Source organism: Saimiri boliviensis, chromosome 17 (assembly GCF_048565385.1).
Source record: "Saimiri boliviensis isolate mSaiBol1 chromosome 17, mSaiBol1.pri, whole genome shotgun sequence".
Classification (NCBI taxonomy): domain Eukaryota; kingdom Metazoa; phylum Chordata; class Mammalia; order Primates; family Cebidae; genus Saimiri; species Saimiri boliviensis.
The window spans coordinates 28,310,573-28,327,753 of record NC_133465.1 but is presented as its reverse complement, the minus strand read 5'-3'; the positions used below and the strand labels follow the sequence as shown (position 1 = coordinate 28,327,753).

General features: G+C 38.7%; 1 protein-coding gene across 8 annotated transcripts in view; it reads left to right on the top strand.

The window, feature by feature from the left end:
* Positions 1 to 15,999, top strand: part of NF1 (neurofibromin 1) — a 304,993-nt gene extending 288,994 nt beyond the window's left edge. For all 8 annotated transcript variants that reach the window (XM_074388406.1, XM_074388407.1, XM_074388405.1 and 5 more), the window contains one exon: positions 12,315 to 15,999. In XM_074388406.1, the coding sequence (XP_074244507.1) occupies positions 12,315 to 12,457 (143 nt within the window). In that variant the 3' untranslated portion in view covers positions 12,458 to 15,999. The remainder of the gene's footprint in view (positions 1 to 12,314) is intronic.
* The last annotated feature ends 1,182 nt before the right edge of the window (positions 16,000 to 17,181 follow it).

Below are 17,181 nucleotides of genomic sequence, written 5' to 3'. Positions count from 1 at the left end.
TAAGGAACCATTACAGGTTTCTCTGCTAGTTGATTATTTGCTTGTGTCCAGTGTTGATTGGATATTTGCCAAATCATTTGCTTTGATATAACAGTCTTACTTTACAACCTCTTACTTAGAATTGTTTATTAAAATCAGAATAGGTTTTATGGCTTTGGTTCCAGTTTCATATTAATGGTGTTATATCCAGTAGTTCTCCAAAGATGGTGCCTGAATAAATAGACTGTTACACCTTGGGAACCTCTGACTATTCACAGAAGAGATGAGGTGGTTTAAAAGTAGTAGAATTAAATGGTATCATGGTGTTCAACTCTTCCTATCACTCAGTTGTATGTCATTGGTTTGCCAGATCATTTTACTACATGTTTTCAGAGAAAGGGTTTATCTTTTCAAAAGTAACCTTACTCTCCCACAAAACCCATTTATATATCTAAATTGTGGTTTCATGTTCAGAAAAGGAACCCAATTTATATACCCAATCACTGTGTTTTTGTCATTTGCTCTTACAGAATAACTCTTAATGGTAAGAGTTGATCTTTTGTTTATAATTAGATGTATTGCTTCATATCTTCAGCTCATGTAATCTTATATCCTTATCTCATTTTTTTTTTTCTGGAGACAGTCTTGCTCTGTTGCCCAAGCTGGAGTGCAGTGGCGCAATCTCAGCTCACTGCAACCTCCATCTCCTCAGTTCAAGCGATTCTCCTCCCTCAGCCACCTGAGTAGCTGGGATTACAGTTGCATGCCACCACATCCGGCTAATTTTTGTATTTTTAGTAGAGACAGGGTTTCCCCATGTTGACCAGGCTTGTCTTAAATGACCTCAGGTGATCCACCCACCTCTGCCTCCCAAAGTACTGGGATTACAGTCATGAGCCATGGTACTCAGCCTCTTCATTTCTTTATGGCGCTGAGTTTGTTTATATCAAAAAACAAACAAACAAACAAAAGAAAGTTGTCCAGATTCCTAACTCGGTCTGGTGTTTCAACTTTGCTGTTCAGCTGTATAGAAACCAAAGCATTTCCTTACCTCCATTCCCAGCAGCCAAGTCTCAAACAGTACTATTTAAAGAAGTTCTTTGGGCCAGGTACGCTGGCTCACACCTGTAATCCCAACTACTCAGGAGGCTGAGGCAGGGAAGGGAATTGCTTGAACCCGGGAGCCAGAGGTTGCAGTGAGCCAAGATTGTACCCGTGCACTCCAGCCTGGGCAACAGAGCAAGATTTCACCCTCCACCCCCGCCCCCTCCCCCCACCAAAAAAAAAAAAGAAATTCTTTGTCACTCCCTGATATAGAGCATAAATTTGATTTACCATCAAATTACCCAACATCTACTTGCACCCATTCTCCTGAGATTTAAGCAGATGAAGGTTCCATTGCCCTATTTCAAAAAGCGAATGTTGCCGGGCGCGGTGGCTCAAGCCTGTAATCCCAGCACTTTGGGAGGCCGAGGCGGGTGGATCACGAGGTCAATAGATCGAGACCATCCTGGTCAACATGGTGAAACCCCGTCTCTACTAAAAATACAAAAAATTAGTGGGACATGGTGGCGCATGCCTGTAATCCCAGCTACTCAGGAGGCTGAGGCAGGAGAATTGCCTGAACCCAGGAGGCGGAGGTTGCGGTGAGCCGAGATCGTGCCATTGCACTCCAGCCTGGGTAACAAGAGCGAAACTCCGTCTCAAAAAAAAAAAAAAAAAAAAAAAAAAAAAAAAAAAAAAAATCAAAAAGCGAATGTTACTGATTTGCACACATTGAATCCTTTGCCGCAAGTGTTTCATGTCAATGCGAAACTCTTCATTCTAGATCTTTGGTGTTTAGCAGGATCAGCTACTAAGCTGTATTTTCTTTTGTTCAGCATTCTCTGCTAGCAAACCAACAAAATAAGAGATTCATGAACCTCATCCTTCTCCCACTCCTGCCCCAGCATTAGGCCTTACTTAAATAAAAATTTTTGGTGGTATTTCATTAGTTATCAGCTTTGAGAAGAAGTGGCAGTCACTTACTTAAAGCAGTTGTCTCTGAAAATGCATTCTTGCCAAATTAGCTTAGCCTAATTGTCTATCCTAAGGAGGATTGTTTTACAAGTTCACATATAAAAGTACCTAAATGATTGTCTCCCGAATCCCTCCCTAATAGAAATTGAATTTGGCATAATTTGGCATCAGCGGAGCCAATGACTGTACCTGGGATTCAGTGCATATAGAATTACATTAACTGTGACCCTTTAGCCAAGTGAACATAAGACTTTGGCTCTTAGGATTTTTCCAAATGTTAATAAGAACATCCCAAAGAGAATCCATTTACCTTATGAAATATAAGAATATTTCAGGTGTGATATTTTGATCTTACTAGGTCCAGTCTAGCTGAGCTGGACATGAATTGAAGAACCAGGATTAGAACTACAAAATGAAACCCAGGCCGGGGGCGGTGGCTCACGTCTTTAATCCCAGCATTTTGGAAGGCCAAGGCAGGTGTATTGCTTGAGACCAGCCTGGGCAACATGACGAAACCCCATCTCTACAAAAGATACAAAAATTAGCCACGTGTGGTGGCGTGCCCTTGTAGTCCCAGCTACTTGGGGGGCTGAGGTGGGAGAATCACATGTGCCCAAGAGGTCAAGGTTGTGGTGAGCTATGATCATTCCACTGAACTCCAGCCTGGGTAACAGATTGAAACACAGTCTCAAAAAAAAAAAAAAAAAAAGGAAAAAAAGAAAGAAAATTAATTAAATAGGATCCATTTCCAAAGTATTAAAATTTAATTTATACTTTGTCAGGCTCTCCTGATATTCTTCGCATGGTAATTTAATTCAATAAATATTTGAATACCTATTTTCTAGGTGTTTGGTAGGTGTATATTAGAATCCTTGGTCACCAGAGACTTGACACTTTTTGCCTATGGATCTAGTAGTAGGTTTTAAGCTAATAAAACCTTTATTTCCTTCCCATCCATGTTGTTTAACAAATTCTAAGTGTATACCTTTTTTTAAAAAAATACAACATTAATAATATAGTGCTCTGGAGAAAATAACCAAAATTCCAGCTATTTATCCTACATATATGTGTTGTTTACTATATGCAAGGGGCTCTTAGACCCAGGGGAGCAGAGGGCCTACCAGGGCATGATACCTGCCTTCCGTAGCTTTCAGATCAGAACGGACGGTAGAATGTACATAGATAACTATTTTGACCTCTGTTGTGATATCTGTCATGTTGTACCTTGTACTATATAGTATTCTGATAGTTCAAAGGGACATTTGTGTGGAAGGATCACGTAATAATTATAGCAAAAGTTTTATAACACATTTTTTACCTCAATTTTTTTTTAAACAAAACCAACTTGTGATCTACTTAAACATTTTTTTTTACTAGCAAAAAGGCTTTAACTTTTTAAACAAAACAAACTTGCGATCTACAAACCTTTTTTTTTTTTACTAGCAAAAAGGCTTTAACTTTTTTGTTTGTTTGTTTAATCAGCTCATTTTACTGTCAGTACTGGAGCATGAATTTTTTTAGAACAAAGACATACTTAGTTCATCTCTTTTTTTTGGAGAAGGAGGCTCACTCTGTCTCCAGGCTGGAGTGCCATGGCACAGTCTCAGCTCATTGCAACTCCCACCTCCCAAGTTCAAGCAGTTCTCCTGCCTCAGCCTAGCTGGGATTACAGGCACACACCACCACGCCCTGCTAATTTTTCGTAGAGACTGGGTTTCACCGTGTTGGCTAGGATGGTCTTGATCTCTTGACCCCATGATCCACCCGCCTTAGCCTCCCAAAGTGCTGGGATTACAGGCATGAGCCACTGCACCTGGCCAGTTAATCTTTTAGATTTCTTTCTTCCACTTTTATTTTTGGGCTTCGTCCAAGCCTACCAGTCATTCTCTCACTTTGCTTCTGTAATGTAGGCCTTCTCCCTGAGAAGCTGGCTAGATCAGGTAGTGATCATAACATTCCTAAACCAGTAGTGCTGATGGCTCTGTGTATGGAGGGATATTTCATCAAAACCATTTCTCTAAACTTAGACTTAGTCCTAAGTCAGTAATACTTCTGTTTGCTACATTTGAAATAGTTCCCTCTTACCTGGGCATAGTGGCAGATGCTTGTGGTCCCAGCTACTAGGGAGGCTGAGGTGGGAGGATTGCTTGAGCCCAAGAGTTCAAGTCCAGCCTGGGCAACATCATGAAACCCCTGTCTTTTCAAAAGATAGAAAAGAAATATCTTCCTCTTAGAAGAAACCTATTTTGAAGCCACTTAAGATCTCCGAAATGATTTTAATGTTTTAGAGAATTGTTTATGGTATTACCTGACCTTTTTTTTCTTGATTTGTTTTCTTTTTCTTTGTTATTATCCTGTGTTTAAGGGAGAAAAATAATTTTAAATTGAGCGATTTCTTGGTATAATTGTTGCTAATTTTTAAATCTAATTTTTAGCTTAATTCTTAATTTAAACTAAAATTCTTAATTTTAATCTAGGTGGTAAAAATTATATCTACAAAATTGTAAGTTCTATCATTTATTTACCAATTACAATATTTAGGAAATTAATGGTCAGAGTTCAATAATTAAAACCAGATTCCTTCTGAAAACCAAGGAACATTATAATTATCTAGTATCTAATTGTATTTCACCCTTTTTTCAATCTTATGGACATCACTCACTTGTTTTTTTCTTCCATTCTTTGTAAAGCTTCTCTGCCTTGCTCTAAATCAGCAGTTTTCATGCAGCTGTTCCCTCATCAAGGTACTCTTTACTTTCATCATCTTTGCACGAAATACTGCTTACCCCACACTCATCCTGGGCACATAGCATGAGACTTTACTCACCAGTCCCTGTAAGCTCAGTCTGGCTTAGGCACTTGAGGAACTTGTAAAGCCACCACTTTATAAGGTCTTGGTACTTACTGGCATTGCAGGGGCAGTGTGTGGCCTCTCTCAGTTAAGAAGCTGCTGATACTGACCCTGAACAATGAAGATGTGATCCCAGACCTGGACTAACAAAGGCAGGTTAATAAGAAACTCAAGAGAGAGTTAATAGAGAAAAAGCAGAATATGTGGCTTGGTGAAGTTTTTTTTTTTTAGCTTAGAAAATAACTTATTTTCCCCAAATAGAAAGCCAACCCCAGTGTTTCCTTAGAAATTAAAGCTGGCTGTCTACTCAACCACCTGAGATTAAAAAAAGGAATATGGCCGGGTGCGATGGCTCACACCTGTAATCCTAGCACTTTGGGAGGCTGAGGTAGGCAGATCACTTGAGTCTAGGAGTTCAAGACCACCCTGGATAACGTGGAGAAACCCTCTCTCTACAAAAAATACAAAAAACTCTTCACAGGGCTGAGGTGGGAGGTGGAGACTGTGGTAAGCCGAGAGATTGCACTACCGCACCCCAGCCTGAGTGACAGAGCAAGACTGTCTCAAAAAAAAAAGGAATATGATCATTAGCTGTAAAGACTAAGAAGAAAAATTGGACATATTTATGTCCAATTTATAAAAGATGCCTTTTCTGTTATTGACCTGTAATTATTATACAAAAATGTTGCACCTCAACAGAAAAAGAAGTGCAGTGGTGTGATCTCAGCTCACCGCAGCCTCCACCTCCCAGGTTCAAGCGATTCTCTTGCCTCACCCTCTTGAGTAGCTGGAATTACAGGTGTGCTCTGCCAAGCCTGGATAATTTTTTTTGTATTTTCAGTAGAGACGGGGTTTTACCATGTTGGCCAGGCTGGTCTCAAACTCCTGACCTCAAGTGATCTGCCTGCCTTGGCCTCTCAAAGTGCTGGGATTACAGGCATTAGCCACTGTACCCAGCCAAAAGTTCTTACAGTTAGAAATACACAAAATTCTAAGTATATATTTAATATGCCTTCATGAATGTATTTACTGTAGCTTAAAAACAAGCTGTAGCTGTCTTTTCTTCTAAGAAGATTTATTCTATTTTGTGCTTGTTTATATTAGCTTCACTAATTTTACATATTCTAGCATAAAATTAAAGTCCTAGTATTTGTTCTCAAACTCCTTTCAGTGTATCATCTGGTCTTTTACTTCAGATATTAGGAGCATCTTAATTTGTGGAGTAATTATTTTATCTGTGTGCAAAAATTCTTCACATAGATTATTTTATCTAACAACCCTTTGAAATAGACAAGCCTGCTGTTATCCTGAATTGCCAGATTAAAAATTAGAACTAAAGAGTACTGAGCCAGACAATCCTCAAATCTGGGTCTTCTGACATGTTTGACTTCTCCTGTGTGTAATAATAGTTTTCTAATAAGTTTGCCATATGGCGTATGAAATAAACTAAATGCAGAGTCAGGTAACCTACTAGTCCTCCTGCACAGGTGGCGGGAGATTTGGGTTATTAGTCTGTCATTTTTTTAGTATAACTTCTCACAAATTACCTAACACATTTTTCCTTAGCTTTTCAAGAGTTAAAAGTGATTCAGTTCTTTTGTTATTTCATGATACTATTGTAACTGATTATTTCAGTTTGGGAAACCAAAAGTGTTTTTAAAAAATCGGTGACTAAAAAATTGTCAGGCTGCAGCTACATCACTAGTTGTAAAAATACACAAACCCTGGGCCCGGTGCAGTGGCTCATGCCTGTAATCCCAGCACTTTTTGGGAGGCTGAGGCAGGAGGATCCCCTGAGGTCAGGGGTTTGAGACCAGCCTGACCAACATGGAGAAACCCTGTTTCTACTAAAAATACAAAATTAGCCAGGTGTGTTGGCACACACCTGTAATCCCAGCCACTTGGGAGGCTGAGGTGAGAGAACTGCTTGAACCTGGGAGGCAGAGGCTGCAGTGAGCCAAGATCATGCCATTGCACTCTAGCCTGGGCAACCAGAGTGAAGCTCCATCTCAAAAAAACAAACAAACAAACAAACAAACAAACAAACAAAAAATAACACAAACCCTGATACCTGCCTTCAAGGCACTCGTGTTTTAACAGGGGAAATAGACACATAACTTCAATAACAATAATGTAACCTAATCATTTTCTCTAACTACTCAAATTCACTAAATTTTGGCCAGTAACACCTTCTATTTTGGATTTTGTCTTTATCAGGAACCACCACAATTTATTGACGCATAATACTACTGATATACTGCTGTAGAGAATGTCCAGCTGTTTCCACTATACATGTTTGTAACTTGCTGCATGTCAGCGTATCTGTGGGGTCATTTAAGCTAGCTACTCAGGACCACAGAAGTTTTAGCTGTATTTCCTTTGGGTGGTAGCCTCTGGGTTTCTGTCAGTCACTTTGTAGTTTTCTCTTTTTGTGTCCACCAAAGGCCAGAAGAGGGAACCAATGCTTCAGGGGCAAAAGAGAGACCAGAATGCAAAACTTTAAAGGGGCTGTAATGAAAAGAAGTGCAGCCCCAAGGCCTTCTCCCTAACTTAAAATATGGCATGTACCATATTTTATGCAGGATGTGTTCTGTCTGCAGTGGAGCAATCTGTCGGATAATCTGAGAGTTTTTCCTATGGGACATTGAAGCAAAATCCTTCACCAGCTCATAAAGAGATTTCTAGATTTAATTCTAGATCATAAAAAGAAAGAATGCTACCAAAATTCTTAGAAGTGATAATTACACTTAGAAACTTAAATGCCAGAACTAAATACTATGATCATTCTATTTCATACTACCTTGGCTTTTTTTTTATTTTTTATTTTTATTTTTTTTGAGACGGAGTTTTGCTCTTGTTACCCAGGCTGGAGTGCAATGGCGCGATCTCGGCTCACCGCAACCTCCGCCTCCTGGGTTCAGGCAATTCTCCTGCCTCAGCCTCCTGAGTAGCTGGGATTACAGGCACACACCACCATGCCCAGCTAATTTTTTGTATTTTTAGTAGAGACGGGGTTTCACCATGTTGACCAGGATGGTCTCAATCTCTTGACCTCGTGATCCACCCGCCTCGGCCTCCCAAAGTGCTGAGATTACAGGCTTGAGCCACCGCGCCCGGCCTACCTTGGCTTTTTCAAGATACATTTTTTCAACATATATTTTGGTGTAAATATAATGCATTTTAATTTTTTTTTTACTTTGCAAGATTTTTGTTAGTTTCTCCTTTTATCCTTACAATTCTTTTTTTTTTTTTTTTTTTTTTTTTTGAGACGGAGTTTCGCTCTTGTTACCCAGGCTGGAGGGCAATGGCGCGATCTCGGCTCACCGCAACCTCCACCTCCTGGGTTCAGGCAATTCTTCTGCCTCAGCCTCCTGAGTAGCTGGGATTATAGGCACGCACCACCATGCCCAGCTAATTTTTTGTATTTTTATTAGAGACGGGGTTTCACCATGTTGACCATGGTTGGTCTCGATCTCTCGACCTCGTGATCCACCCGCCTCGGCCTCCCAAAGTGCTGGGATTACAGGCTTGAGCCACCGCGCCCGGCCTCCTTTTATCCTTACAGACATCTTTGCTGTGAAGTTGAACTTAGGAATCACAGTCACACCACATTTACCTATGTGTGATTTATACAATTGGGTCACTAGGTAGGAAGAAAACACACATTCTAAAAACAAGAATTGAGATGAAAAATGAATTTGAGAATAGAAGTAGAATATCAACATTTGATATAGTGTTGAAGCTTTTGGTTTTAAGTGACAGACAGGGCTGACAAGTCACTGTACTTTTATATTTTTAATTAATGTGCTCATTAGGAAAAAACTGGAAAATTCCAAAAAAAGGAAAAAATTACCCACAATCCTGTCATTCTAAGGTAGATAACCACTGTTTATTAACATTTTGGTGCATTTCTTTCCAGTTTCTTTCCATACTTGAGGTCATAGTATGTGAACAGCTTTATAGCTTGTTTTTTACTCTCAACATTTAACAGGAGATTAGGCCTTTAAAACTGAGGTTTGAGGGTTACTTGCTTCACAAAACAGAAAGTGGAATGTTCTTAGCACTTCTTTAAGATGCTTCACCCTAGTGGCTTCATCTACATTGCTACAATTTATGTAATTTAAATTCTCAAGAAGCAGGCCCTTGTACCCAAACAGAAGCATTGCCACCCACGTAATGACTGTTGTCCCCTCAGAGTAGGCCATGGTCTAGTAAGACACACAAGAACAAGCCCCAGGGTAGCAGATTGCTGACAGAGAGCCACAGGCCTTCCTAGTGGTCATCCATGCTTCATGGCCCTCCTGCATGCGGCCCAGCTCCAAATTGTTTCAAACCTTTGTCTTTTTAAGGTCCTAGTTTTGCCTGAATCTTATTTCCTATTAAAGAAACAACACAGAATTACTGGACTTGAAACTTGTAGGCAGATTTTAGGAAATGGAAGGTCAAATATGCTGACAAATTCATAATTTTAAATGGAGGATGCCAGAGGAGAAAAACAAAAAGTTCTGTCTTTTCGACTAAAAATATTATACCACTCCCTAGAGATCAGGGATTGCACGCTTTGGGGCTCTGAATTATAGGGATCCAGCTATCAAATTTTAAAATTGAAGCATTCAGTTCAGTATTAATTGAAAGTAATTTTTCTTTTTTTTAATAACCTGGGAACTTTCATTTAATAATTTTTTAATTCATTGAAAAAAATAACTAGATTTTATAGAAAAACAAAAATGAATAATAATGATCTTTACCTTTCTAGGTAGTAGGATGTACTTAGTAACTTAGTAGAGGAAATGAGATGGATGTACAAGTTGTGCAATTACAGGCAAGTTAATTTAAAAGCAAGGAGGAGAAAGTAGTTCTGGCAAGAGAATAATGTATCATGAAGGAAAAGAAGATGAGAAAAAAATATGGGTTGAATTTTATCTTGTAGAGATAGGCAAGACAATTAAAAGAGCCTTCACAGATATACGTCCCAAAGAAGTTCAAGGCACATTCCAGAAATTATGAGCAGCTTTCTTTCAATTTTGTTATTTCTTTCGTAAATAGCTCTAGAGAGGATGCAGATAAATACACAGAAGAGAATTTAAATTTACCAGAATTTTGTTACCCAGAGAAAAGTTCTGTGAATGTTGCTAGTCATCTTTCTATGCATATGGTTAGATTAGAACATGACTAGCCTTAAAAATTTTAATCAATAGAAGGTTTTTTTTAAAGATTTGAATAGAACAGATTTTCAGTGGTGGTTCAGCTATGCTTGCCTTCTGAAGAAATGTCGATAATGTTTTTCATTGCACTCATATGCCTGACACAGTGCACATGTTCATAAACAATCACTGACAAATGCCTGTATTCCTTTGACAGCATTTCAGATTTTTAAGACAGCAAATCTCTGTTGAGCCTGTGTAAACCAGGCCATGTGCTCACAGATGCCTGATACTCTTGAGTTGAATTCAGTGCTGAATCCAAATGAAGGATGAGTAGCTCCTAGAGGGGGGTCATCCCAAGTTCATTTCCTGTTCATGAGCCAACAGAGATAACTCACTGGGTGGATCTGTGTACATTTTCTGTAACATAATGAATAAGTCTTGTCTTGAAATACTACTTTTTGTCCAAAGATGGACATTTTTCAGTTCTAAAATTTAAAATTTCAATATATAAATAAGAATAAAGTCCAAATTACCTGAAATCTTACCATACAGACATAAAGTATATATATATTTTTAGTCCTTTGGCTTCTGACAGAGATAAAATGTTTTGGCAAGTGTTTACCCAGCCCTACCCGCTGACCCCCAGTGTGTGGGTGTTTTTTTCCTACTCCAAAAATTGTGGTCATCTTTCTATATCAGTAAATATCAATCAGTAATGTACATTTTGATGCAAACTACTAAAACTCTCTGCAGCTGTTTGCTCTCCCACCAAAAGTTATGCCAGAAGTAGGTTTAATCAGTCTAATGTTGGAAGTAAACTGTATTGATGTGTAACAGAAAAGGACACAAATTGTAAGTTTACAGCTTAATGAACTTTTAAGAAGTAAACACACTTGAAAATCCATTATCTACATCAAGAAGCAGAACATTACCAGCACCCCCAAGAAGCCATCCTCATGTCCCCTTAAGTCACTACTTCTGCAAGGGTAACCACCATCTTTTTACCCAATTTGTAATCTTCCCTAATGTGATAGGCTAAAAAAAAAATCTTATTTTAGTTTCTGGTTAATTTTCTGAAGTTACTGCTTAGATTATTTATAAAATTCACTGGGGTGGGGTGCAGTGGCTCAAGTCTGGGTAACATAGCAAGACCCAATTGCTAGACAAAATTTTAAAATTAGCTGGGCATGGTGGCATGCACCTGTAGTCCTAGCTATTTGGAAGGCTGAGGCAAGAGGATGGCTTGAGCCCAGAAGTTCAAGGTTATAGTGCGCTGTGATCACACCACTGCACTCCAGCCTGGGCGACAGTCTCTAAATTAATTAATTAATTAATAATCATTGTTAGGCCCAGCTTTTGGAGGTTTAATCCCCTCCTCGAGAGAAATAAATAGCATCTGTTGAAGGTTGCAGAATGTGAAATGACTTGCCCTAGTTGAAAAGAAGCAAAGATTCTATAGTATGACCTTTGTGTGATATATTATTTTCTCAGTAAACAGTTTCTTTGGGACAGGCACTGTAATTAAAAAATAAAAAGCATCTGAGTTTTCTTTGAAATGACAAATTTGCTGGAAAGATCAGTACTTTCTGCTGCTGGAGAGTCTATTCTGTTTATAAACATGAATAAGGATATGAATAAGGCTAGAAGCTGACCTCTGCTGGAAGTTTCTGGTATGATTTGGAGGGAGGAACCCTAGTCTTCCCCCGCGGCCGCTAGCCTTTCATTTAGTTCAAGCCTGCCTGCCTCTTGCTTTTTCTTGCAACTTCTCTTTTCATTTTTCTTGTGCTATTTTCTGCTATGACAGCAAATTTTGCCTAACAAAATGTAGTTTTCCATGTGACATTATCTTAATAAACAATCTAGCAATTGACTATTAAAGTGAAATGTGCATAAGCAATTTGCAGGTTGTATCTCATCACAAATATAGTCACATGCCAAACAACGATATTGCAGTCAACAACAGACCACATATACATATAGGCAGTGGTCCTGTAAGATTATAATACTAGATTTTTGCTGTACCTTTTCTATGTTTAGATATACAAATACCATTGTGTTACAACTGCATACAGTACACAGTATGGTAACCTGCTGGACAGGTTTGTAGCCTGGGAGAAATAGGCTATACCATATAGCCTTGGTGTGTAGTAGGCTGTGCCATCCAAGTTCATGTAAGTACACTCCACAGTATTTGCACAGGCAAAATTGCCTAATGCAGTTGTTTCCCAGAACGTATCCCCGTTGTTAAGCGACACATGTCTGTAATAAAATTCAGTCCCAGAAGAAAGAGAAGAAGTAACTTTCCTGTTTTTCTCCAGGAATCGACAAGGAGAACGTTGAACTCTCCCCTACCACTGGCCATTGTAACAGTGGACGAACTCGCCACGGATCCGCAAGCCAAGTGCAGAAGCAAAGAAGCGCTGGCAGTTTCAAACGTAATAGCATTAAGAAGATCGTGTGAAGCTTGCTTGCTTTCTTTTTTTAAATCAACTTAACTTGGGCTCTTCACTAGTGACCCCTTCCCTGTTCTTGCCCCATCCCCCCATGTTGTAATGCTGCACTTCCTGTTTTATAATGAACCCATCCGGTTTGCCATGTTGCCAGATGATCAACTCTTGGAAGCATTGCCTAAATTTAATGCTGCCTTTTCTTTAACTTTTTTTTCTTCTACTTTTGGCGTATATCTGGTATATGTAAGTGTTAGAACAACTGCAAAGAAAGTGGGAGGTCAGTAAACTTTAACTGAGAACATCTCAATTGTAAAAGAGAGGATGAATTCTTGAATACTGCTACTACTGGCCAGCGATGAAAGCCATTTGCACAGAGCTCTGCCTTCTGTGATTTTCCCTTCTTCATCCTACAGAGTAAAGTGTTAGTCCTATTTAATACACTTTTCAAGATAGAAGTTTATGAGAGAAATAATATTATAACCCCAGTATGTTTAATCTTTTAGCTGTGGCCTTTTTTCTAACCTTAAAAAACCGAACCAACCATAGAGGTCAAGCCTCAGTGACTTGATACCATAAAGCCACAGACAAGGTACTTTGGGAGGGGGGAGGGAAATTTCATATTTTATAGTGGATTCTTAAGAAATACTAACACTTGAGTATTAGCAATAATTACAGGAAAATAAGTGTGACCACATATATCTTAACATTACTGAATTAAAACTATGACTTCTAAGTCCTTATCCAAACTCATTCATCCAAACTAGCTTATTTGTTTCTCCAGTTGATTATCTTTTAATTTTTAATTTTGCTAAAGGTGATTTTTTGTGTGTTTTGCTTTTTGTAAACCAAAACTATACTAAGTATAGTAATTATATATACATATATATACATATATATGTTGAGTGTGTGTGTGTGTGTGTGTATATGTGTGTATATTTTTTCCCTCTTCCTCTTCTTTCCTAAATAATTCTGAGCAGGGTAATCAGTGAACAAAGTATTGAAAATTGTTCCCAGAAAGTAATTGTCATAGATGTTTGCATTAGCTCCATAGCAAAATGGAATGGTACGTGACATTTAGGGTAACTGATATTTTTATTTTGTTAAATAATTTCCAAGAATAGAGTATGGTGTATATTATCATAAATTTCTTTGATAAGATGTATTTTGAATGTCTTTTAATTTTCCTCCTCCCCTCCAAAAAATCAGAAACCTCTTAAGAAAACAATGCTAGAATTGCATTTAATCACTGTGAAAAGACTGGTCAGCCTGCATTAGTATGACAATGGGGGGCCATTAGAGTTGCTGCTATACTGGTGGTATGGATTATCATGGCATTGGAATTTTCATAGTAATGCAGATCCAATTTCTTTGTGGTACCTGCAGTGTACAAAATAATTTGACTTCAGTGAGCATATTGGTATCTGGATGTTCCAGTATAGAACTAAACCATATTTATTACAAAAAGACATTAATCCCTCTACTCCCAGGTTCCCTTTATATCTTAAGATATAATGGCTTTGGGAGGGGAAAAAAGAAACCTAGGGGAGAGGGGAGTTTCCTGTAGTGCTCTTCATTAGAGAATTTCAGTAAATTAAATTCCACAGCTAATTCAATAAATAATGGTACATTTAAGTGTTCTGATTTTAATAATATAACACATTTCACATTTATCCACACAGTAACAATGTAATATGTTAATGTAAATAAAATTGTTTTTGATACTCAGAAATAACAAGAATTTAATTTTTTTAATTTGTTTACAGTCCTGGGAAAAGTAAGAATTATTTGCCAAAATAAAAGGAAAGAAAACCTTAGTATTATTAGTGACTTTAACACAGAATTGTTGGAAATACTGAAGACAGGTGCAATTTACTAAACTTTTGTTTTTAACTATTGTAGAGGCTGCATTAGAAGAAAATATTTATAATAACAGAGCAACTAAGACTATAAAGAAGCTAAAATTAGAACTGAGTTTAGAAATAGATCAGTAACCCAGTGCCAAGGATGCCAAGCTGCCACTGTGGTCTTGGCTCTCCCACAACCCAGTGTTTCTGGGGTAAGTTTCAAGTTTCTAGGCCGTGGAGTAGCAGACAATGTAAGCCTTTAATAACTTTAGTTCAGTGTTTTTCTTCTTCTTTTTTTTTTTTTCCTGTTGGTTTGGTGCATATGATGGTGGGTGTTAATGCTATTTCGCTCTTCCCATCAAAATAGACTTCCAGAGGTTTACTGTTAAAAAATATTGATCTTTGCATAAACAAGTTTACCAAGGTATAGTATTTCATTCCTCCTGAAATGATCACCGTTGCACAAATCAAAATTGAGCCGCCTTTGAAGTGCAAAAATACTTTTGACTAGTACATCCTAGGGATTTGAAAACTTACTAAGGTTTAAAATTTACCTTGTTTAAAGACTTTTGAGGAAAATCTAGCTTTCCAAGTAACTAAAATGTACATGAGATAAACCTCTCACCACTATGTGTTCCCTGAGAAATGCAGCACTTTTTTAGTCTTCATACTTTGTAATCTATAAATGAAATTCTGAAGTTTAGAGCAAGCTACCCATTTTTGTGTAATTGACATAAGTTCTATTGAGAATATTATAAGTAATTCATCTTCAGTTTGTGGTCGTTTCCCCTGACTTTTTAAAGAGGAAAACAGGAACTCGCTCACGTTTTTGTCCTGCATAATCTACCTGTTATGCCAGTACTCCCGTCTGAGGGGCGCACCCTTAGTTGCCGAGATGGAGATGCAGTTCACTAGCTTTGGGGCAAAGTGGCTAGAGCTCCATCTTCCATTCACTCAACACCTGTCCATGACTGAGCCGGGTGCCCAGGACACATCCCAAACAGTCAGTTTCTGTCCTGTGTCCTAGTTGGAGAGACAGAGTGTCAGCCAGCAACACTCCCAAGTTTGTAGGTTTTAGGAGTTTTCAGTTTGTTTGGGCTTTTTGTTTTTTGATTTTGTTTCTACATCCTCCCCGACTCCCAGGCATAATGAGGCATGTCTTACTCAATGTTATGCAATGGATTTAGACAAAAATTCATTCTTAGTGTCAGCCACACAATTTTTTTTAATGCAGTATATTCACCTGTAAATAGTTTGTGTAAAATTTGACAGAAAAGTATATTTACTACACTGTAAATACATGTGATGATATATTGTATTATTTTGCTTTTTTGTAAAGCAGTTAGTTGCTGCACATGGATAACAACAAAAATTTGATTATTCTCGTGTTAGTATTGTTAACTTCTTCTTGCGACTGCGTTACATCATTTAAAGAAAATGCTGTGTATTGTAAACTTACATTGTATATGATATCTTACTCTCCTTTCCATCGGGCCTAAACTTTGACAGTTCCTTTGTCTCCAACCTTGTTAATACTGTAAGCAGTTGTACGCCAGCAGGAAAAATGCTGCCCAGCAGACAGAATCGATCATTGTAGGAGAAAATCATAGAAATCCATTTCAGATCTTTATTGTTCCTCACCCCATTTTCCTCCTTGTGTATGTACTCCCCACCCCCCTTTTTTTAAGTAAAATGTAAATTCAATCTGCTCTAAGATATGAGGAGTTATTTAATTTCTTCACATGTATCCACCTCTGTTTTCTCACTTCCCCCCAGTCTTCTCAGTTCTTTTGAAACATTAAGGCCATTTTCTTTAGGGATGTTTTTGGCTCTCCGACTCCCCATGGGAAAGATCTTTCCATTTCCAGAACTTCTCCACACTAAAAGTGAAATACTTTGGTGAAATGCTTTTTTAGGGCCTGCCAACCTCGGGTGAGTCTATTCTCTGGGATAAGCTGGCTTCTGTTAAAATGAAGCCAGTCAGAAATGTCAGGGCATCCCAAGATGGACCAGTCAGAGGGTAGTTTTCTCCAACTTTTCCCCTTTCCTACTATTGAATCTTCTGTGACACTACACGTGTACACAATGTAAACCACCTGCCCCGTGTTACTATTTAACTTAATTGATTATGTGGGGTACCTCCCCTGATCAATGGAGAAAGAACCCAGCCCAGACCCAGTGGGCAGGACAGAGCTATCAGAAGCGTAATAGTGTCTGACATTGAACAAAGGACTAAAAAAGACTATGTGACAGATATCTGCAGGTCTGAGGCAAGTACTGGTCTATTTATGGGCAGACTTGGAAAGTAGGGGTACCTCACCTGGGTCCCCATCCCAATCCCCTAAGGTAAAGGCAAACTCTCAGGCATGGGCTATGGGGAGAAAGAGTGTGTGTTTAAGCTTCTTTTTTTTTTGAGACAGAGATTCACTCTTGTTGCCTAGGCTGGAGTGCAATGACGTGATCTTGGCTTACCGCAACCTCCACTTTCCCGGTTCAAGCGATTCTCCTGCCTCAGCCTCCAAAGTAGCTGAGATTACAGGATCTCACAATGATGACTGGCTAATTTTATATTTTTATTAGAAATGAGGTTTCCTCCATGTTGGTCAGGCTAGTCTCAAACTCCCAACCTCAGGTGATCCGCCCGCCTCGGCCTGCCAAAGTGCTGGGATTACAGGCATGAGCCGCCACACCCAGTGTTTAAACTTCTTAAGCGATTTTGCTGAGCACCAGTGGTTTAAAGACCACTGGAGTAGAGAACTGAAAACTCAAATACTGCAAATAGCTGCCTTTTCCCTGTGGCCTAAACCATCTTATAAGGTCCAAACTAGGGGGATGTTTTTAGGGTAGTCACCCTCTAGATTAGAGCTCTCCATTCCTGGACAATGAGCTCC